This window comes from Solanum stenotomum, chromosome 7, assembly GCF_019186545.1.
Source record: "Solanum stenotomum isolate F172 chromosome 7, ASM1918654v1, whole genome shotgun sequence".
Taxonomy (NCBI): Eukaryota; Viridiplantae; Streptophyta; class Magnoliopsida; order Solanales; family Solanaceae; genus Solanum; species Solanum stenotomum.
In genome coordinates this window covers 30,173,496-30,192,892 of record NC_064288.1, presented here as the reverse complement: position 1 = coordinate 30,192,892, position 19,397 = coordinate 30,173,496, and the positions used below count along the sequence as shown (strand labels likewise).

The 19,397-nt window shown below is 31.3% G+C and overlaps 2 protein-coding genes across 2 annotated transcripts; both read right to left on the bottom strand.

Moving 5' to 3' along the window:
• Window positions 1-2,876: 2,876 nt before the first annotated feature.
• LOC125869796 (uncharacterized) lies at window positions 2,877-4,379 on the bottom strand. Its single transcript, XM_049550231.1, has one exon. The coding sequence runs from the start codon at window positions 4,377-4,379 to the stop codon at window positions 2,877-2,879; it is 1,503 nt and encodes a 500-aa protein (XP_049406188.1).
• Window positions 4,380-7,233: 2,854 nt separating this feature from the next.
• On the bottom strand, window positions 7,234-7,701 carry LOC125871853 (uncharacterized). Its single transcript, XM_049552544.1, has one exon. The coding sequence runs from the start codon at window positions 7,699-7,701 to the stop codon at window positions 7,234-7,236; it is 468 nt and encodes a 155-aa protein (XP_049408501.1).
• Window positions 7,702-19,397: the final 11,696 nt, after the last annotated feature.

Below are 19,397 nucleotides of genomic sequence, written 5' to 3'. Positions count from 1 at the left end.
CTTCATTGCATTAAATGAGAAATGATAGAAGGGTTAACACCAAAGTGAGACAACTAGAAGGTTTGAATTACAACCCTGAGAATAATCCAAATAAATAAATTAAAACAGCAAAATAAACTACCAAGACTCCCTCCTTGTAGGGAGAGGAGTGGCTTCCCAGTTGTTGAGATGTACATTCGGGCTGACGAATTGCACATCCATATGACTAGTGCCTTCACCCATCTGAGTCATGTTTATGTCATAAAACATTTCCTTGATACCCTGACATATTTCATCCACATCATTCTGGATAGAAAAGTCTGGACTCGGTTCACCTCGAGATTTAACGAAAGATTGAGCAATATGAGGGATTGGCTTCAACAAATTCCAAACATTTCTTTTACGATCTTTTGCCCATTTTATATCAAATCTAGTTGGATTGAAACCCAAACCGAATGTCTCTTGATTACCCATCGGATTGATGGGATCTACAATTCCTTGCAAAGACAACCCTAGTCCCTTTTCAGGTTCATAGCCGTTTTGTACCATCTGGGACACCACCATGACTGAAGCAGATGATAGATGAGGTTGTGGTATAGGCTTCCCTACCGAAAACTGATTGACTGTTATAATCTCAAAAGCCTGATAGTTGAGGGATTCACAACCTCTTTTGGCCTCAATGCATGGTATTGAAGGATCTCGGGTGATTGGGAGATCATCTTCACCATGGACAATGATTTCCAGTTTATCATGCTCAAACTTGACCACTTGGTGCAGAGTATACGGCACAGCTCTAGCCAGGTGGATCCATGGCCTACCCAAAAGTAGATTGTAAGAAATGTCCATGTCTATTACTTGGAAAGTGATTCCGAACTCCACTTGTCCAATTGTAACAGTTAAGTATATTTCACTAAGAGTGTCCTGTTTTGCGCCATCAAATGCACGCACACAGACATTGTTAGTACGAATTCTATCCGTGTTGATTTTCAACCTTTGTAGAGTAGAAAGAGGGCATATGTCTACACCTGATCCTCCATCAACCATGACCCTCTTCACATAGTGTTCTTCACATTTCACGGTTAAATGTAACACCTTATTATGCCCAGATCCTTCCAAAGGCAATTCATCATCAGTGAAAGTGATTCTATTTACCTCAAATATTCGGTTGGCCATCTTTTCCAAGTGACCCACCGTGATACTTTCTGAGATATGTGCCTCATTCAAGATTCTGGTCAAAACTTCACGATGCTCTTTAGAATGTATGAGTAATGATGATATACTGTGAGTTTACGGTATTTCTAATACATTTCACTTACAAGTTGTGTGTGTCTAGGACCTTTTTATATTGGTTTTTATGTGTTTTTATCATGTTTTGCAGGAAAGGTGTTCAGGCGCGGAAGTTTAGAGATAGCTGAAGGAAATGCAGAAAAAGGCATCCACGGAGGTCATCTACGGACCGTAGGTCCATCACGGTCTGTAGGTGATGACCGTAGATGAGCAGGAATGTGTTGAGGACAAATCAGGGAAATCTGACCAAGTGTGGAACCACGGTGCCCATTGACGGTCCGTAGATTGATCTACGGACCGTACTGTTGATCCGTAGAGTGAGACTGCGAGGGTTCCAGTACCTGATTTTTGAAGATGCTAAGTATGGAGCTACGGAAGGGATTGACGGACCGTAGGTCGATCTACGGTCCGTGCTGCTGGTCCGTTGTTTGCTTCAGAGAAGCTGATTGTTGGATGCTGAAATATTTTCTAAGTCCCGAGTGACGGAAGGGACTTACGGACCGTAGACCCATCGACGGTCCGTAAGTCAGTCTCGTGGATCAAAGACGCGTACCTGAACAAAACTTTCTTTAATTTGTTTCCTTTTTTATTTAGGATTTGTTTTCTATAAATAGGACATGTAAACCTCGTTTTTGGGGGTTAGACACTATTATTCTATTTTTGCTTTGTAACTTTGGAGATTAATTTGCAACCCTAGCAATTATTGATTTCCCAAGTTCGTTTTGAAGATTTTGGCTTTGCAATTCAAGTTAATTTTCTGGGTTTATTATTCTCTTTACGTAAGTTCAAGATTTCTCCATCTACAATTATGAATTGTGTTCTTGCTAATATGAGTAACTAAATCCACAACTAGGGTTGTGGGAACCATGATCGATTAACAAAGTATGAATAGTAAATAAGCAATTCTTGACTAGTATTTTGCATGCATTGATAATTCTTTCGTTTAGAAGTCTTTTTAACGGTGGCCAACGTTAGAACTCGCCTTGTTACTACTTGCCGGACCAAGGAGGTAATTAACAAGAAAAGAATTATCAACATAGATTTAGTGTGATACTATATAATAGGCTAGTGTCGATTGGTACGAAGCTATAACTAAGCCAAACATCGATTATGATGTCTAATATGAGGTAAAGGTAAGGGTTAGTAAATTATACACACGTAGCCGGACCAAGGTGCGGGGTGAAATTCTCTAGATGTCGGACCAAGGATTTAGAGATACCTAACTTATCACTTTGCATGTAATACACTAGAAAAGGATTGCTATTACTAGGATTACTGCGTTATGAGATTATGGGGAACATGTGTACCCTAGTTATTTCTCTTATCTTGATAACAACCAAAGTTGAGTTTAATTATTGATTACAATATTACGTCTTACTATTTGTTTCACACAAGCACAACCCCCCTTTTTTATTACATGTTTCTGGAAATAATTTGACTAATTGAATATAATTGTTGGTTAAAAGTAAAGTCTAAACCATTTTCCTCGTGGGATCGATCCCAACCTACAAGTTGGGTTCTTTACTTGATAACGATCGCTTATGCTTCTGAAAAGAGGTGTAATTTGAGCGTATCAAATGACAACAAGGATATCTGAGCGGGTGTTTTCCTCAATTGATCAATAACAGAATAATCTTGAGTTTCATCTTTTTCAAAAACTCTTCAGCCTCCTCCTTAGTGACAGGCTTTTTAACCGGCAACTGATTTTCTTTGGCTTTTTTGTCTCTTCTTAATTCTTCTGGGGCATAACACCTCCCAGAACGAGTTAATCCTCTTGTTTCATCTGTTTCTTCAATAATCTCCTTTCCCTTATGGGTAACAACGAATTTATTGTAGTTCCATGGAACGGTCTTAGTGTTTGTCATCGGAAGTTGCGTTGCAATTTGTATCACAATTGGCTCTTTCACACTTTCTTGATTTTGACCAAATGTTCGAAGCTTACCAGGAATGTATAATTTTGGTCCATTCAACGGTACTTCTCTTCTTTTTACAGCTCCAGGGACATACAACACTAGTTTTCTCAAGTCTCCAAAATTTGAACTTGCACCATTCACAATTATCGGTGCCTTTTGTATGGGTTCTAAAACCATACTCGACTCTTCTTTTGAATCCCTGCTTTCCATTTTTGTTCTACATGTTTGCTCACAATCTTCATAAATGTCTACCATCCCCACAACATGCTCCTTATAGTGAGCAGAGAGTGGGTTATTGGTGACATTTGGCGCCTCCTCATTGCGTATCTCAATTACCTTATCCTCAATCAACTTCTCAATGACTCTTTTTAGAGTCCAACAATTCTCTGTGCGATGACCTGGAGTGTTAGCGTGATACTCACATATAACAGTTGGATCAAAGCCTCTTGCATTTGGATTGACAAAATAGGGATTGACAGGTTCAACCAATCTCAATTGTACTAATTTCGGCAACAAACTCGTATATGACTCTCCAATTGGGGTAAAGTTTTCTTTCCGACCTTGTTCTCTTGTATAATCCATCCGGGGATGTGGATTTTGGGGTGCCTGAAAATTTTGTTGTTGGGGGCGAGAACCTTGTGGGGCAGGTGCCCGCCATTGTTGGCGCTGAGGAGGTCGGACATATGCTTGAGTATTGAGAACTGCATATTGGGATGGGTAATAATGTTGAGGAGAATTAGATTGTTCTTGTTGGACTTGGACATAAGGGTGGTTCATGCCCATTTGAACACCTCTCGATCCAGACGTCATCATGGACCCTTCTTCCTTCTTTTTTCGATTTACAAAATTACCTGACCCGCTTTGTATTGCTTGCGTGGTAGCTCTAATGGATGTTTGGCTTACAATTTTACCCGATTTTATGCCGTTCTCTACCATTTCTCCGATCTTAATTGCTTCGGCGAAAGGTTTTCCCATTGCAGCGAGAAGGTAGTGAAAGTAGTCACGTTCTTGTGCCTGGAGAAAAACATCAATCAATTCATAGTCTTTCATCGGCGGTTTGACTCTAGCTGTCTGCTCCCTCCATCTTATGGCATATTTCCTAAAGCTTTCAGATGATTTTTTCTTCATATTAGCTAGGGAATTGCGATCCGGAACGATATCGATATTGTATTGGAATTGTTGGACATAATCTTGCGCCATGTCATCCCAGACATTTCATCGAGAAATATCTTGATCGATAAACCATTCTGAGGCTACACCTGTTAGACTTTTTCCAAAGTAAGCCATAAGAAGTTCTTCTTTTCCTTCGGCTCCCCTTAGCTGATTACAAAATCTTTTCAAATGAGCCACTGGGTCGCTATGACCATTATACTTATCAAACTTTGGAGTTTTGAACCCTATAGGAAAGTGAACATCTCGAAACATGCATAAGTCCTTGAACGAGACACTTTTGTGTCCTCCCAGCCCTTGCATATTCCTTATGTTTTGCTCCAAACTCCTCATTTTTCTTGCAATTTCTTCATTTTCCTCGTCCTTAATGGTTTTTTCAACCTCGAAGGGGGAATTGTATTGATGAGTGTGGTGGTAAGAATCAGGAATTTTGAGAGTCAATTTAGGGGCCTGACCTTGGCCGTATTGATCTTTGGGTATAGGGTCATCATTGGATTTTTGTACTAGTGTTGGTTGAGTAATTGCATTAGTTTGCACAGTTGGCATGAAGAGTGGATTATTCATCATGGGTGGATTCAACGGGTGTACCGATGAAGTTTCAGCAGTATTAGATGTGTTAACGTAGGGTCCAAATCCAGGTGGATAAATCGGGTCACTTGTTGAGACTTGAATGGGGAATGACATATTCACATTCAGGTATTCCCGAATGGAAGATGGGGAGCCTGCCCATTCATCCAAGCTTCATACATTTCGGCCATCTGTTGTCTCAACATTTTGACCTCTTCTACAGATACTGACTCTTGTGCAACCATTTGATTTTGGACTTCGTCATTTCCCGACTCTGTTCGGTCTTTGCGTGTCATTTTTGCTTTCCCTTTTGATCTTGTGTTATATTGATGAGATGCCAGCTTTCTTCACAAACCAACCACCTTTAAACTCTTTCTCTCTTATATATAAAAACAAATGTGTTAGGATTCAACACTTTACAATATTAATCACACGTTGTATGTTATGCACCTAAATTATTCCTATTTCTATAATGAGTTTTGGAAGACTTTTATGTTTCATCCCGACTTTGGACGACATGCTTATGTCTTTTAGTCCCATACTTTACTCATCTAAATATTTTGAACGCATTTTGATCGAACCTGTTGAAGGTTGCCTATGTATCATGTTGAACATGAATAAGATCATTACGTTGTTCGTGAAGAAGAATCATTAAAAAAAAGAAAACACGACATTTATTTATATGAAGACATCATTCAAATCAAAATGTTCTTAAAATAAATGACCAAAACATCAAAGTACTTAAAGATTGAATCAAACTTCGACAAAAAAATGAAAATAAAAGAAATAATAATAAAATAAAAAAATCCTTCTCCAATATTTCTCGATCATCAATTGCCCCCTAGGCTAGAGTAAACCTTGAACAAAGCTTTTGGCAGATGTGGGGCCAGTGCACGCGCATGTCGACCCAGGCTCTCATCACTCCGATGTAGATAACCACCACAAACATCAATCAAGCTCTCTGTCAGTTGAAACACTTTTCCTTTGGCCTCCTCCATATTCTCTTGACAATTCTGCAACCATTCTTGAGTAGTACCAACCGTGTGGGTCAAATCCTCTTCATGTGCCTGAATCTCTTCGATTTGATTATGAAGTTCTTCACGCTCCCCCATCCATTGGTTTCTCTCGATCGCGACTTCTGCTTGATACGATGTGAAACACTTTGCTATGCTTGTTTCTCGTCCCATCGAAGCTTTTAACTGATTTTGTTGTCTAGCCTGTGTGTGCATTAAGAGGGTCTTTTCTTTTTTATACTCCTCCTCTTGTTGCTCCATAGCGCCTGTGACAATGCCCAAATCCTCATGTAAGGTTCGAATGGTGGATTGATGTTCCCTTTTAGCCCTTTTCTGAATCAACCTAACTCTCTCTTTGCATATTGCATCACGTTGAGTGAACTCTTCTCTAGCATTCTTTAGATCATTACTGAGGATATCCAGAGTAGACCTGTAATTTCTTTCCACCTCGAGCCGAGCTTGCTTGATTCTGACTTCAATTTCCTCTTCTCGATCTCTGAGTTCTCGCGCTGATCCTTTGGGCATTACTTTGAGGGGGGCTTGATCAAAGAACCAATGGAGGTATGAGGGGTCTACTTCTCCTTCAACACGATCGTCTACCATAGCTTTTGAGCTTAAAGTTCGACTACCACCCCAAATCTTTTGAGCTTTTAATTCTCGATCTCGATCTTCAGACGACACCTCCCATACGAAACTCTGTGTATCCTCGGCCCTAGGTAAGATTTGTCTTTGTCCTAGTTGTCGTAGCACCCGAAGGGGTACGTATGATTGGAATCCTCGAAGGCCTGTCAGAGCAAAGAATGGACGATAGGAAGACATAACAATTACCTCACTCGCAGGGAACCAATGATAGTTCCATGTAATATCAGATGCAGTTAATTTAAGAAGATAATGTCTCCACGCTTTGACACCTTTTGGCAATTTGTCTACTAATTCCTTCATCCTGTCTGGGTGGCTCAAAATATAATTCGTCCATTCAAATTTGAAATCTGTCGCAAAACAATGGCAATACAAGTGCTCCAGAAACCACATTTGCAATAGAATGCTACAACCTTCAAAAAAGTCTTCCCCTTCTCTACATTTAGTCAAAGCACAATAAATGTCAGCCAACATCATTGGCAAGATAGTGGATTTATTTTTCTTCATCATAAGAGCGACTATTCCCGACAGACGAATACTGATTTTTTTATCCCTTCTTGGAAAAACCATGGTTCCCAAAAAGGCCACCATGAATGCTTCTTGTCTATGTTTTTCCCAAGTAGGGAGGTGTTGCCCATTTTTAAGTTGCTTCCGTAGTCTGAAAATCATTCTTTCTTTCCATATCTTGAGTATAGAAATTCCAAGGAAACCAACCCATTATCGAAACACTCCTTATAAGGATAGATGATGTGCATTTGTTCTAAAAATTTGCTCCCGCTGACGTTTCTTGGGGCTATGAGTGTTTTGCTTCGAAGATCCTTGCCTAACCCTGTGAAACCACCCAACTCCTCCAATGTAGGCGTCAACTCAAAATCGCTAAAACGAAACACATTGCTTTCCGAATCCCAAAAAGGGATCAAAGCCTCGATCAAATCTCTGTCAGGACTAAATCTCATGATATATGTGAGGAAACCAAGATGTTTGAATATCTCAGTTCGCCTAAACTCATGCATATCGTTCCACCAAGCCATGAGTAGTGGTGGGGTTTTATCCGTGATCATGAACTTTGGGGGATCATTGACCATTTCGACTGCTTCATCCCTTGGTGTTTTATCACATCTCATAGATCTCATGATTACCTGGTTAGGAAAAGAAACTCGCGATTTAAAACCAAATTTAACTTATGAAATTTTGATAATTCGAAATCATTTGTTGTAGTTAAAATAATAGAAAAAAAATATATGAAAAATGACTCAGAATGCCTAAAGTGGTCATTCTTTCGAAAACGACTTTTGTTGACCTTCCTTAAGGGAAGCCTAGGTTGTTTTCAGAGAAAATGACCAGATAAAGAGATAATTTTGACAAGTGAACCATGAAGAACAGAAAGAAAAAGAAATAAAAAGAAGGTGGATATGCCCTATTTGAAACAAATTTAAAGACATACATATATATAATAATTTATTTTATTTTATTTTTATATGCATTATTTTTTTTATTATAACTTTTTTCATTTATATATTTATTTTTTATTTTTTTATTTTTTGTAAAAACTTGATGTTTTGATAAAAGCGAGAATACAATTGAGGGTTATATATATATATATATTATTTTCAATTTGTTTATCTTGAATCATTTGCTGAAAATGGGTAAAATAGACATTTTTTCTTTTAGTCAATTATCTAAAGCCGGTCAACATTTGTTATAGTCTTCCACATTATGCAACAAGTAGCACAAAAATATACATGATGGTCTCAAGAAAAGGTACCTGTCCTAGACAGACCCGACCCTCATGCCGAGTCTTGCTAAGTTAAATGCACATGATGCAGATAAAGTGGAACCTAGTAAGGATATCATGTCTGAAGGTTTTAGTTCTACTAAGGTTGAACTTGTGGAGAAAGGTATCTAGACTGACTGTAAAACGAGCGGACAACTCGAGTTAGGGAGTAGCAACGTACCGGTAGCAGCGCTTTCCGGCTTTGTGCATGGGTGCTCCCCTTTCTAAACATGTGTGACCAAAAATCCTTCACCATGGACCGAAGATCCATAATTGTATTATAGAAGACTCAGAGGGGTGTGCGAGAGAAGATAGTTATAATGTAATACAAATAATATTAAAAATAATTAGCACATTCAGTCAATAAATACAATATCCAAAACATAAATGAAGAAATAAACAAATAAAGTCATACACAAGTCAATATTTACAAGCTCGAATTTTGGTTCTCCCCAACGGAGTCGCCATCTGTCACGCCTCTTATTTTCCCTCAAAATTAATTCAAGTATGTTTTGAAAGAAAAATAGTTTTTCCAATTAAAGTGACATTCTGAAATGGGATTATTTTGTTATTCAGAGTCGCCACTTGGAATTGAGTTTTGGTGTTCCAAGTCACCTTATTATTTAAATTCCTAATCAAAAGGAAATTTGTCTCTTTATTTTTATTGGTCTGCGAATTAGAAATTCGGGTAAGAAATTCTGTTGACCAAGGGGAAGGTGTTAGGCACCCCTCGAGTCCCGTGATTCTAACACGATCGCTTTATTGACATATATGACTTAAATTAAATTTTGGATATTGTATTATTAGCTTAATAATAAAAGTTATTTACCTCATTATTTGATTTATTTTAAACCTATTTATATTATATTAATATATGTTCATTAATTAAAAAAAATGTATATCACATAAATTTATTCAAACATAATAAAGTAAAATTAATAGGTGGATATTTACAAATTTTGAAATGTCTTGTAATTTCTTTTCTTCTCCTTTTCTTTTTCATGTATTTGTATTTATTTATTTTTTATTGTGGATAAAAAATATGTAGGTATCTAATTGCTAGGAATTAGAATTTGTGTAGGATTGAGATTTTTTGAGTTTGAGTATTTTAGGATTGTATTTTTTTTTTTAGTTAGATTTAAAATAGGAATAAAATTTTATGTGATTTGGAATTAGTTTTAGCAAGAAATTCTAAATAGATTAGGATTATTTTTAGAAAGATTTTTCCTTCTTAATTTTTACTCTTTTTTTTTTTACTTTTTTTTCCCTTTTCTACGTTTTGGTTTTATTAATTTATATTTTTATTAATTTTTTTTTTCATTCTGTCTCTTTGTATTTTTCTTTTTTACGTTTTTTTTTGTTTCTTTCTACTTTAACCTTTATTTTTATATTTTTTATTCTTTTTGGACATTCTGTTTCTCGTCTTCTTCTTTTTTTTTTTATTGTTTATTTTATTTTTTGTTTTAATCATCTTTTTTTTTGTTTTTTTTTCTGTTTTCTTTTCTTTATATTTTTTATTATTATACTTTTTCATTTTTACATTATGTTCCTTTATTTATTTTTTATTCTTCTTACTTTTTTTTTGGTTTAATTTTTTTTTGTTTCTGTTACGCTCTATTTTTATTATTATTCTTTCAGTTTGCGTTTGTTCTGTTTTTATTTTTTTTTCTTATGCTTTCTCATTTTTTAATATTAGTTTTCCTAATTATTCATTATTTATTTTTTACCATAAATATCTAAATAAATATTCATCTATCTTCTTAATTATATACCTTAATAATTCGAATTAAAGTGTTAATCATCTTGACGCTTATTCTAAAGGCAAACTATTTTTTAAAAAAAAATAATATATTAAAAAAAAAAACTAAAACACATTACACATAGGTTTTCTAAATCACCAATCAATTAAAATTCAGTTTATATCCTAATCTAACAAGTCTACAAATAATTTCAACAAAATTTTCTTAAGTGAAAACTAAGGTCCAAGAAATATTAATTATTCAAAATTAAATATCACAAAACCAATTTCAATATTAATTGCATCTAAAGAGCATAAAACAAAAATGTATGATACATCTTTTATTTTTATTTTTATATTATTCTAAAGCAAGAAACGTAAACGATTACGTTTTTCTAAGCATTCATAAATTCATCACAAACAATAGTAGATAATAATAACATGCGACTCATAAAACTTCATATTATTGGAATCAAATTTCGTACGAGCATTCCAACTACATTATGCGAGAATTTAGAGTTACCTCGCTACGAAAATTAATACCACAAAAACAACTGCTATGATCTACTGATTTCCAAAGTTAATAGCTAATATTAACTTTAAAGAGCCACAAATCCGAAACCTTGAGTGAAACCTTGAACGCTGACTTAATTTTCAAAATAAAACTCACTTTTTGTTATCTTTTTTTCTCTCTGTATTTCTGTGTATCTGTGTATATGTGTATATGTCCCTCTTTTTTCTTTATTGAGCGTGTGTTTTTATAATAGTTTTGGGTGTGAGTCTGGTGCTAATTAAAAGGAACGTGATGGAGTGGAAATAGGATTTAATTTAAATTTTAGTTGATAATTTTAGGGTTGAGATAAAGGAAGAAAAATAGTAATATGATATTTAACAAACAAATAATAAAAAAAAGAAAGAAAGAACGAAGAGAAAAGAAAGAAAGAAATTATAATAATCATGCTGCTGACTAGCTTTAGACTTCAAATTATCTTCATTAGTCTTTAGCTTTTGTATCTCGTTGTCCATACTGTCCACTTTTATACAAAGTGTAGTTATGGCTTTGACTATCTCTTCCATTGTATTTTCGTTCTCAGTCTGAGTAGCTTTGTCTTGATAAGTAATCTGCAATAACATTCTTATCAATTTTTATTACTTCAATTGTAAATGTGAAATTTAATATATTTAATACCAATCTCCTTATTTCTTTTGTTGTTACCGAATCTTGTATTTTTCTTGTTAGCCACCATTTTACTTGTGTATTATCTGTTCTTATAATAAATTTGTTATATACAATATATGGTTCAAATGATAATAAACACTTATATACTGAATATAATTCTTTTCTATTTATTTCCCATTTTATTTCTGTATTATTAAACGTTCCTGAATAATACCTGCAATGATGTTCTATCGTAGTGTCATCATACCTGTATTTTAATATTCCTCCATAACTTTTTTCACTTGCATCTGATTCTATTATATAAGTAAATTTTTTATTTTCATCTGGAAAGTATAGTTTAGGTAAGTTTTTACATAATAATTTTACCTTTTGTATTTGTATTTGGTCTTTTTTATCAAACTGATATTCTATATCTTTCTTTAATTTTTGTTGTAATGGTTTTAAATTCTCTGCTAATTTTGGTATGTATTCTCTTACTTGATTTACTAGTCCTAAGAATGATTGTAATTTCTTTTTTGTGTCTAGTTGTTCATTTGAGTTAATTATTTTTTGTACTATATATGTTTGCATTTTCATTCCGTTTTTATCTATTTGTATTCCTAAGAATTCTATTTGATTTTTCATTATATATGCTTTCCTTTTACTTAGACTTATACCCGAATATTTTATGATATGTATAAATTTTTCTAATAATCTTATATGTTCATCTTGTGTTTTGGAATATAATAATATATCATCTATGTACCCTACACAATTTTCTATTTGTTTAAAGTAATTATCCATAAAATGTTGATATCTACCTGGTGCATTTTTATATCCAAATGGTAATACATTCCATTCATAAAATCCTTGTGGTACAGTGAATGTTGTTAGTTTTTTAGATTCTTCTTCTAGTTTTAAGTGATAAAATCCTGATTTACAATCAAATTTGCTAAAATAATTATATCCTTGTATTTGTCTTATCTTTAGTATTTTATTTGGTATCGGATAATTATATGTTTTAATTTTTGCATTTAAATTTCTATAATCAATAATCATTCTGCTTTTTCCTCTTTTTCGTTCACTATGTTTATTTATGATAAATGTCGGATTTGTGTGCTTACTATTGCTTTCTTGTATATTTCCTTTTTCTAGTAATTCATCTATATGTATCTTAAATTCGGTTAAATCATTAAAATTATACTCTAATGATTTTTGGATTATTATACTGTTATTATCAATTAGCCCAATTTTTACTTTTGTTTTATGTTTTTCTCATCCTTGTAAAGGATCCTCACTATATAATAATTCTAACTTATCTTGAATTATTTTTAGTTTATCTATAGAGAATATAATTAATTCTATTTTAGGGTTTTCTTCTTTTATATTTTCTAATTTTTGTGTAATTTTTTCACTTCCTTTTATCCATTTTGTTGTTTTTTGTTTTTTATTATTTACTCTTTTTGCTCCTATTTTTTGTTTACACGGTGTCGTGAACCACCAGTGTGTTTTTGTTATTATATTTGAGTATAATTTTTCTAAAAATGACATTCCTAATAGCATATCTTTTGTAGTTAATTCAAATTTATATATTTCTTCTATAGTTAATATTTTATCCCATATTTGTACTTTTATATTTTTTGCCTTATATGTGATCATGCTTCCTTCATTATTAAATCCCGTTTCTATTATCGGTGTTTTTATTTATTCCCATTTATCTTCTGATAAACAATTGTATTTACATATATTAGCTTCTGCTCCCGTATCTATCATTATTGTATAATATCGGTTGTAATATCCTTCTATTATTATCTTTGCAAGTATATATATTTTCATATTTTTATTATACTAAAGCCCTTGTTATTATTACTCTTTTATTTTCATAATTTATTGTTAACTATTTGTCTTCTAGATTATATGGTTTTACTTGCTCTAGCCATTTTATTCCTAAAATGATATTTTCATTTCCTTGATATATTTTGAATTTTATCACTATTGGTACTCCTCCAATGATTATTTCCTTTTCTGTTGTTTCTTCGGTATACATTAATGCTTTTGGTAGTTCGGGGCATGATTGTTCAATGTTATTATTTCATCTTCCGTCACTAATTCTCTTGTAATATAGTTTTCTTCTCGTCTTGTATCTATTAATATTAAATATTTTCGTTGTTCCATTGTTCCCGTTATGTAGTAATGATGTGGTTTTATATCATCTTCCATTGATTTTTGTGGGGTTTTATTTATTCTCCTTGAGGTACTCATTTTTGATGATATTTGGGGTATCTCATTGTTTATTCTTTTCGATGTGCTTAGTCTTTCTTTTACTATTTCTAAATCTTCTTCTATATCAATTTCATTATAACTATAATCGTTTTTATCTATGACTGTAACCATTCTTTCAAAGGGATCTTCTATTTTTATTTTATCTATTTTATTTTTTTGATGTTATTTTATGTTTTGTTGTTAGAACATATAAGTTTTTACATCTAGCTGTAAATATTTTACTTCCTGGGGCTAGTTCTATCCCTGACATTCGCCAGTATAATATTAGTGATTTATCTATATTTCTGTCATTTATTGCTATTGAGTAGTTAACACTTATTATAAACTTAAATTTTTGGTATATGAGGTTACCTCTTACTGCACTTATTATACTTTTTTCTATGGGTTGTATAATTCTATCATCCGTTAAGTATATTTCTATGGGTGTATCTATTCCTTCTCTAAAACATGTTTTTATTAATATTTCTGTTCCTCCTAAATGTACATATTTAATTGGATTTTTAGCCTTAATATCTTGTATTTCTCTATTTATTATTCGTTTATTTATTATTGGTATTTTGGCCTTTCCTTTAGTATATTTGCAATCTATGATATGTTCTCTTTGACTTACTGCATAATATTCTTCTTTTTGTCGTTTAAACCAGTTTCTTATTGTTGGTATTTTGAATATTTTTGCTACGCTTAGGTCTAATTTTTTTCCTTTTATTTGTTCAAATATACTATTATCAAATATTATTTTATGTTCTAAAGATTCTTCGTCTTGATGTTCTTCTTTATTTATTATTTGTATGTCTGCTTCAGTCATTTGTTATATTATAGAATTCTTTATCTGATTCTATTTCTATGTTACTATCTATTTCATTTTCTGATATTTCATATATGCTATCTTCACTTTCTAATTCATAATCTATGTACTCTATTTGTGTATATTTTTCATCGCCTATTATTATTTCTGATATTTGTTTTTTCTTTGGATTTTTAGGTAATTTACAATCTCTAGCTATATGTCCTAATTTTCCACAATTATAACAAGTACATTCCGTTAGTTTTCTTTTTGGTCTATATGGTCTTTTGGTTTTGTAGTTTTTTACATAGTACCTTCTTCTTGGTTTTTTATATTTATATTTTGATCTATATTTTTTATTATATTTCTTTTTATTTTTATAATATCTATCCGTACAACCAAATTGGGGTGCTGTCTTATTTTTGCAACATGCCAAGTTTTTTACTAATATTTTTTCCATTTTTATTTCTTCTTTATGTTTTTCACATAGTTCTATAAACCATCGTTGTAAGAATTTTATTCTAGCTCCTAAGGTATCTGTTAATTCTGCTTCATTCCAACTTTTTATTATTTTTGAATTAAAAGGTTCTGGTAATTTTGTAAAATATAATTTTCTTATTTCTTTACCTTCTTCTATGCTATATGTTCCTTTATAATAGTATTCTCTAAATGCACATGTATATTCATCTATGTAACACATATTACATATTGCTAATTTTGTCATTAGATTCCGATTTATGATTTTTTCTTTATTTTGTTCTTCTACCTCTGTTGTCATACTACTAAATTCATTTCTTATAGCTATTTCGTATTTATATAATATTTCCATGGTTGTAGTGGCTATTTCACCATCAAATTTTTTATTATTTCTTAAAGTTGTTAAGCTTTCATTTGTTAAATTTTGTAGCCATAATTTTACTGTTCCTATAATTGTTCTTTCTATGTATCCTGGTGCCTCTGCTATTACTATCTTGTTATCTATTAATTGTTTTGATATGTATCCTACCCATAATTGGATTGTTTTATTTATGTCTGCTACACAGTCTAAATCTAAAAATTCATGTTGTCCAGTTATTGGTTTAGGCGTCCATTTTTTATTTAATCTTTTATCCCATGTAGTTTTTTCTTTATTATATTGTTCATAATTTTTATTATAATATTTTGGATTAAAATTTTTTGGGTTTTTTACTCCTGATGTGCTAGGTTTTTCGTCCATGTCTACGTCTTCTGCATTTACTTCTAAATTCTTTGTATTATCTATATTTGCTAAAAGTTCCGTATATGTTTCACTTGTTTCCGAATGTTGTTCTAGATCATCATCGTTTATTTCATCAACTCTTATTTCGGGTAGATTATCTTGGTTATTTTCTTCTTTTTCTTCTAATTCATCTTGTAATTGCAATTTTTCTTTAAATTTAATTATCTCATTTGCTAATTTTGTTTTTTGTTCTTTTTCTTTTTGTTTAATTTCATACATTTCTTTTAATATTGCTAGCTCTTTTTCTAGCTCTATTATTTTAGTATTTTTTACTTCTTCTAATTGTTGTACTTCCTTTTTTGCTTGTTGTTTTATTTTTTCAATTTCCGTTTTTCTATCTATTTCTTCATTTTCTTTTGTTATTCTTATCATAGCAGTTAAACTATCTTCTAGTTTTTATCGTCTCTTTCTCTAACATTAAACTTATATTGTCACCTATTTTCTTATATCTTCTTCCTAGATTAGAAAATATTATCTTTATTTTTAATCCGTCATAATTTTCATATGTTTTTTCATCTATTGCGTATTCTTCTTTATTCATTTATAAATTATGTTGTAGTTTATATTCTAAGTTATTTATTTGTATTTCTAGATATAAAATAGTCTTTCTTTGTGCTATTATAGATTTGTGACAAATTCCTGCGAATATATTATTGTTAAGTCTATTTTGCCTATGTTCTAATTCTTGCGTTTTGCAATAATTATTTCATTAAGTTTTTGTCTATAGTCTCTATTCTTGTTATTCATTGTATTTTTAAGTATTGAATATATTTATATTTTATTTTAGATATATTATTTATTAATTGATTTAATTTTTCGTTATCATTCTTTGTGATATTAAGTTGTTTATATTCCGGATATAATTTATTTAATTTTCTTCTTATTTTTCTTAATTTTCTACTCGTATGTTTCTTACCGTGTTTCTTATTATCCATAGCTCTGATACCATTTTTCGAAGCGGAACTGGTAGTTAGTGAATTCATGAAAGTGATAGTTTCGAAGCGGAACTGGTAGTTAGTGAATTCATGAAAGTGATAGTGTGGTAGATGGTAGTATGATAGGTGAGTAACTTATTTTTAAGATTTTATTATAATATCTTTTTACTAAGTGTCTTAATCTTGATATCTCTTTAATATTATATTTTGGTAGTGCTAAATTCATAGTAATATGTAATAATATTTGTTGTAATATTCTTCTGATATTTTTTAAATATTATTTATGGTATATTCTAGATATAACATATCTTCGGTTCATTGGTACATATATAAATTTTCCTCCATTAATTGTTCTAATAGTTTTATATCTTCCATAGATTTTACTCAATATTGTAAATATCCGTAGTTCATTTTAATCTGAATTTATTTCTAAATCATACCATTCTATTCTTTCGAAGTCTAAATCATGTAGGTCTATTTCATACCATTCTTGATTTAATATATCTTCTGATTCATAATCATTCAATATTTTTTCCCATATTATTCTTCTTAATTCGATTATTTCTATATTTTTAAGTACATATAAGATTAAAGGTTCGTAGTTTTTTATCATTTCATCATGCATGTATGTAGTCATGTTCTTTATTATGTAGGTTTTTTATTTCAAATTGTTCCTTCCTATCATATTCATAATTGATTAAATTCATATTAGATCATTATGAACTAGATTATCTTTATCATGTTTTCCTGTCACTACTAGCATTGTACTTTAGCGGATACTTCCTTCTTATCATCGCCTCAACTTTGTTTACTCCTCTAAACGGCATAGTATAAACGTTTTCTCCCTGTTTCCAGTGTGCTAATAAACTAGAAATCATGATTCAAATAATTTTAATACATAATAACTAACATAAATTTATTTATGCATATATATGATATTCAGGAATATATGAAATTAGTTCCGCATATTTTTTGAACAATATACCTTTGCCTCTTGCTTAGCCATGCTATCTGAAATATCTGATTGGATTTCAGATTTCTCCATATAACTTTTAAGTATTTTTATAACTTAGGGGAGAGAGTGTTTTCAAGAAAATGTTTATTACGTTAGGCATTGCTTGCCTTCTTTAAGTTACATATCCTTTCTTTATATAGAAAGAATTTTCATACTACACTACAATAATGTACTATTCACCTTAACACTTGTCACCTAATAAATTACACCCCCTATCATCCCTTACACATGCCCATCCTTATTATGACACACATTATGACTCACTACTTATCATTATGACACACTACTATTCACACTATACTTTATTGACTTTTTTTTTTCTTATCTTCTCATCATCTTATCTTTTTATCATCTGCTTCTATCTTTATCTCTTTATTCCAGCTGGACGTTTGGGATTATATTATCTTCTCCGTTATATTTTGAACATATATGGTCAGGATATTTGTGACCAATTAGCTTGCTATATCTGGTTAATAATTCTGCCGAAATAAATTCTTCTTTTACTGCTCGTGTCGTAGGTCGTTATTCTGGCTTAAGTAGTGATATAAAGAATAATATGCAATTAGATGAAAAAACATATGAAAATTATGACGGATTAAAAATAAAGATAATATTTTCTAATCTAGGAAGAAGATATAAGAAAATAGGTGACAATATAAGTGTAATGTTAGAGAAAGAAACGATAAAACTAGAAGATAGTTTAACTGCTATGATAAGAATAACAAAAGAAAATGAAGAAATAGATAGAAAAACGGAAATTGAAAAAATAAAACAACAAGCAAAAAAGGAAGTACAACAATTAGAAGAAGTAAAAAATACCAAAATAATAGAACTAGAAAACGAGCTAACAATATTAAAAGAAATGTATGAAATAAAACAAAAAGAAAAATAACAAAAAACGAAATTAACAAATGAGATAATTAAATTGAAAGAAAAATTGCAACTAGAAGATAAAATAGAAGAACAAGAAGAAAATGATAATCTACCCGAAATAAGAGTTGATGAAATAAACGATGATGATCTAGAACAACATTCGGAAACAAGCGAAACATATATGGAACTTTTAGCAAACATACATAATACAAAGAATTTAGAAGTAAATACAGAAGACGTAAACATGGACGAAAAACCTAGCACATCAGGAGTAAAAAACCCAAAAAATTTTAATCCAAAATATTATAATGAAAATTATGAACAATATGATAAAGAAAAAACTACATGGGATAAAAGATTAAGTAGAAAATGGACGCCTAAACCAATAATTGGACAACATGATTTTTTAGATTTAGACTGTGTAGTAGATATAAATAAAACAATCCAATTATGGATAGGATATATATCAAAACAATTAATAGATAACAAGATAGTAATAGCAGAGGCACCAGGATACATAGATAGAACACTTATAGGAACAGTAAAATTATGGCTACAAAATTTAACAAGTGAAGGCTTTACAACTTTAAGAAATAATAAAAAATTTGATGGTGGAATAGCCACTACAACCATGGAAATATTATATAAATACGAAATAGCTATAAGGAATGAATTTAGTAGTGACAACAGAGGTAGAAGAACAAAATAAAGAAAAGATCATAAATCAGAATCTAATGACAAAATTAGCAATATGTAATATGTGTTACATAGATGAATATACATGTGTATTTAGAGAATACTATTATAAAGGAACATATAGCACAGAAGAAAGTAAAGAAATAAGAAAATTATATTTTACAAAATTACCAGAACCTTTTAATTCAAAAATAATAAAAAGTTGGAATGAAGCAGAATTAACGGACACCTTAGGAGCTAGAATGAAATTCTTACAACAATGGTTTATGGAACTATGTGAAAAACATAAAGAAGAAATAAAAATGGAAAAAGTA

Excerpts from the sequence above, each read along its gene's own strand:
- LOC125869796 (XM_049550231.1), bottom strand. The coding sequence starts at position 4,379 with ATGGCGCAAGATTATGTCCAACAATTCCAATACAATATCGATATCGTT.
- LOC125871853 (XM_049552544.1), bottom strand. The coding sequence starts at position 7,701 with ATGAGATCTATGAGATGTGATAAAACACCAAGGGATGAAGCAGTCGAA.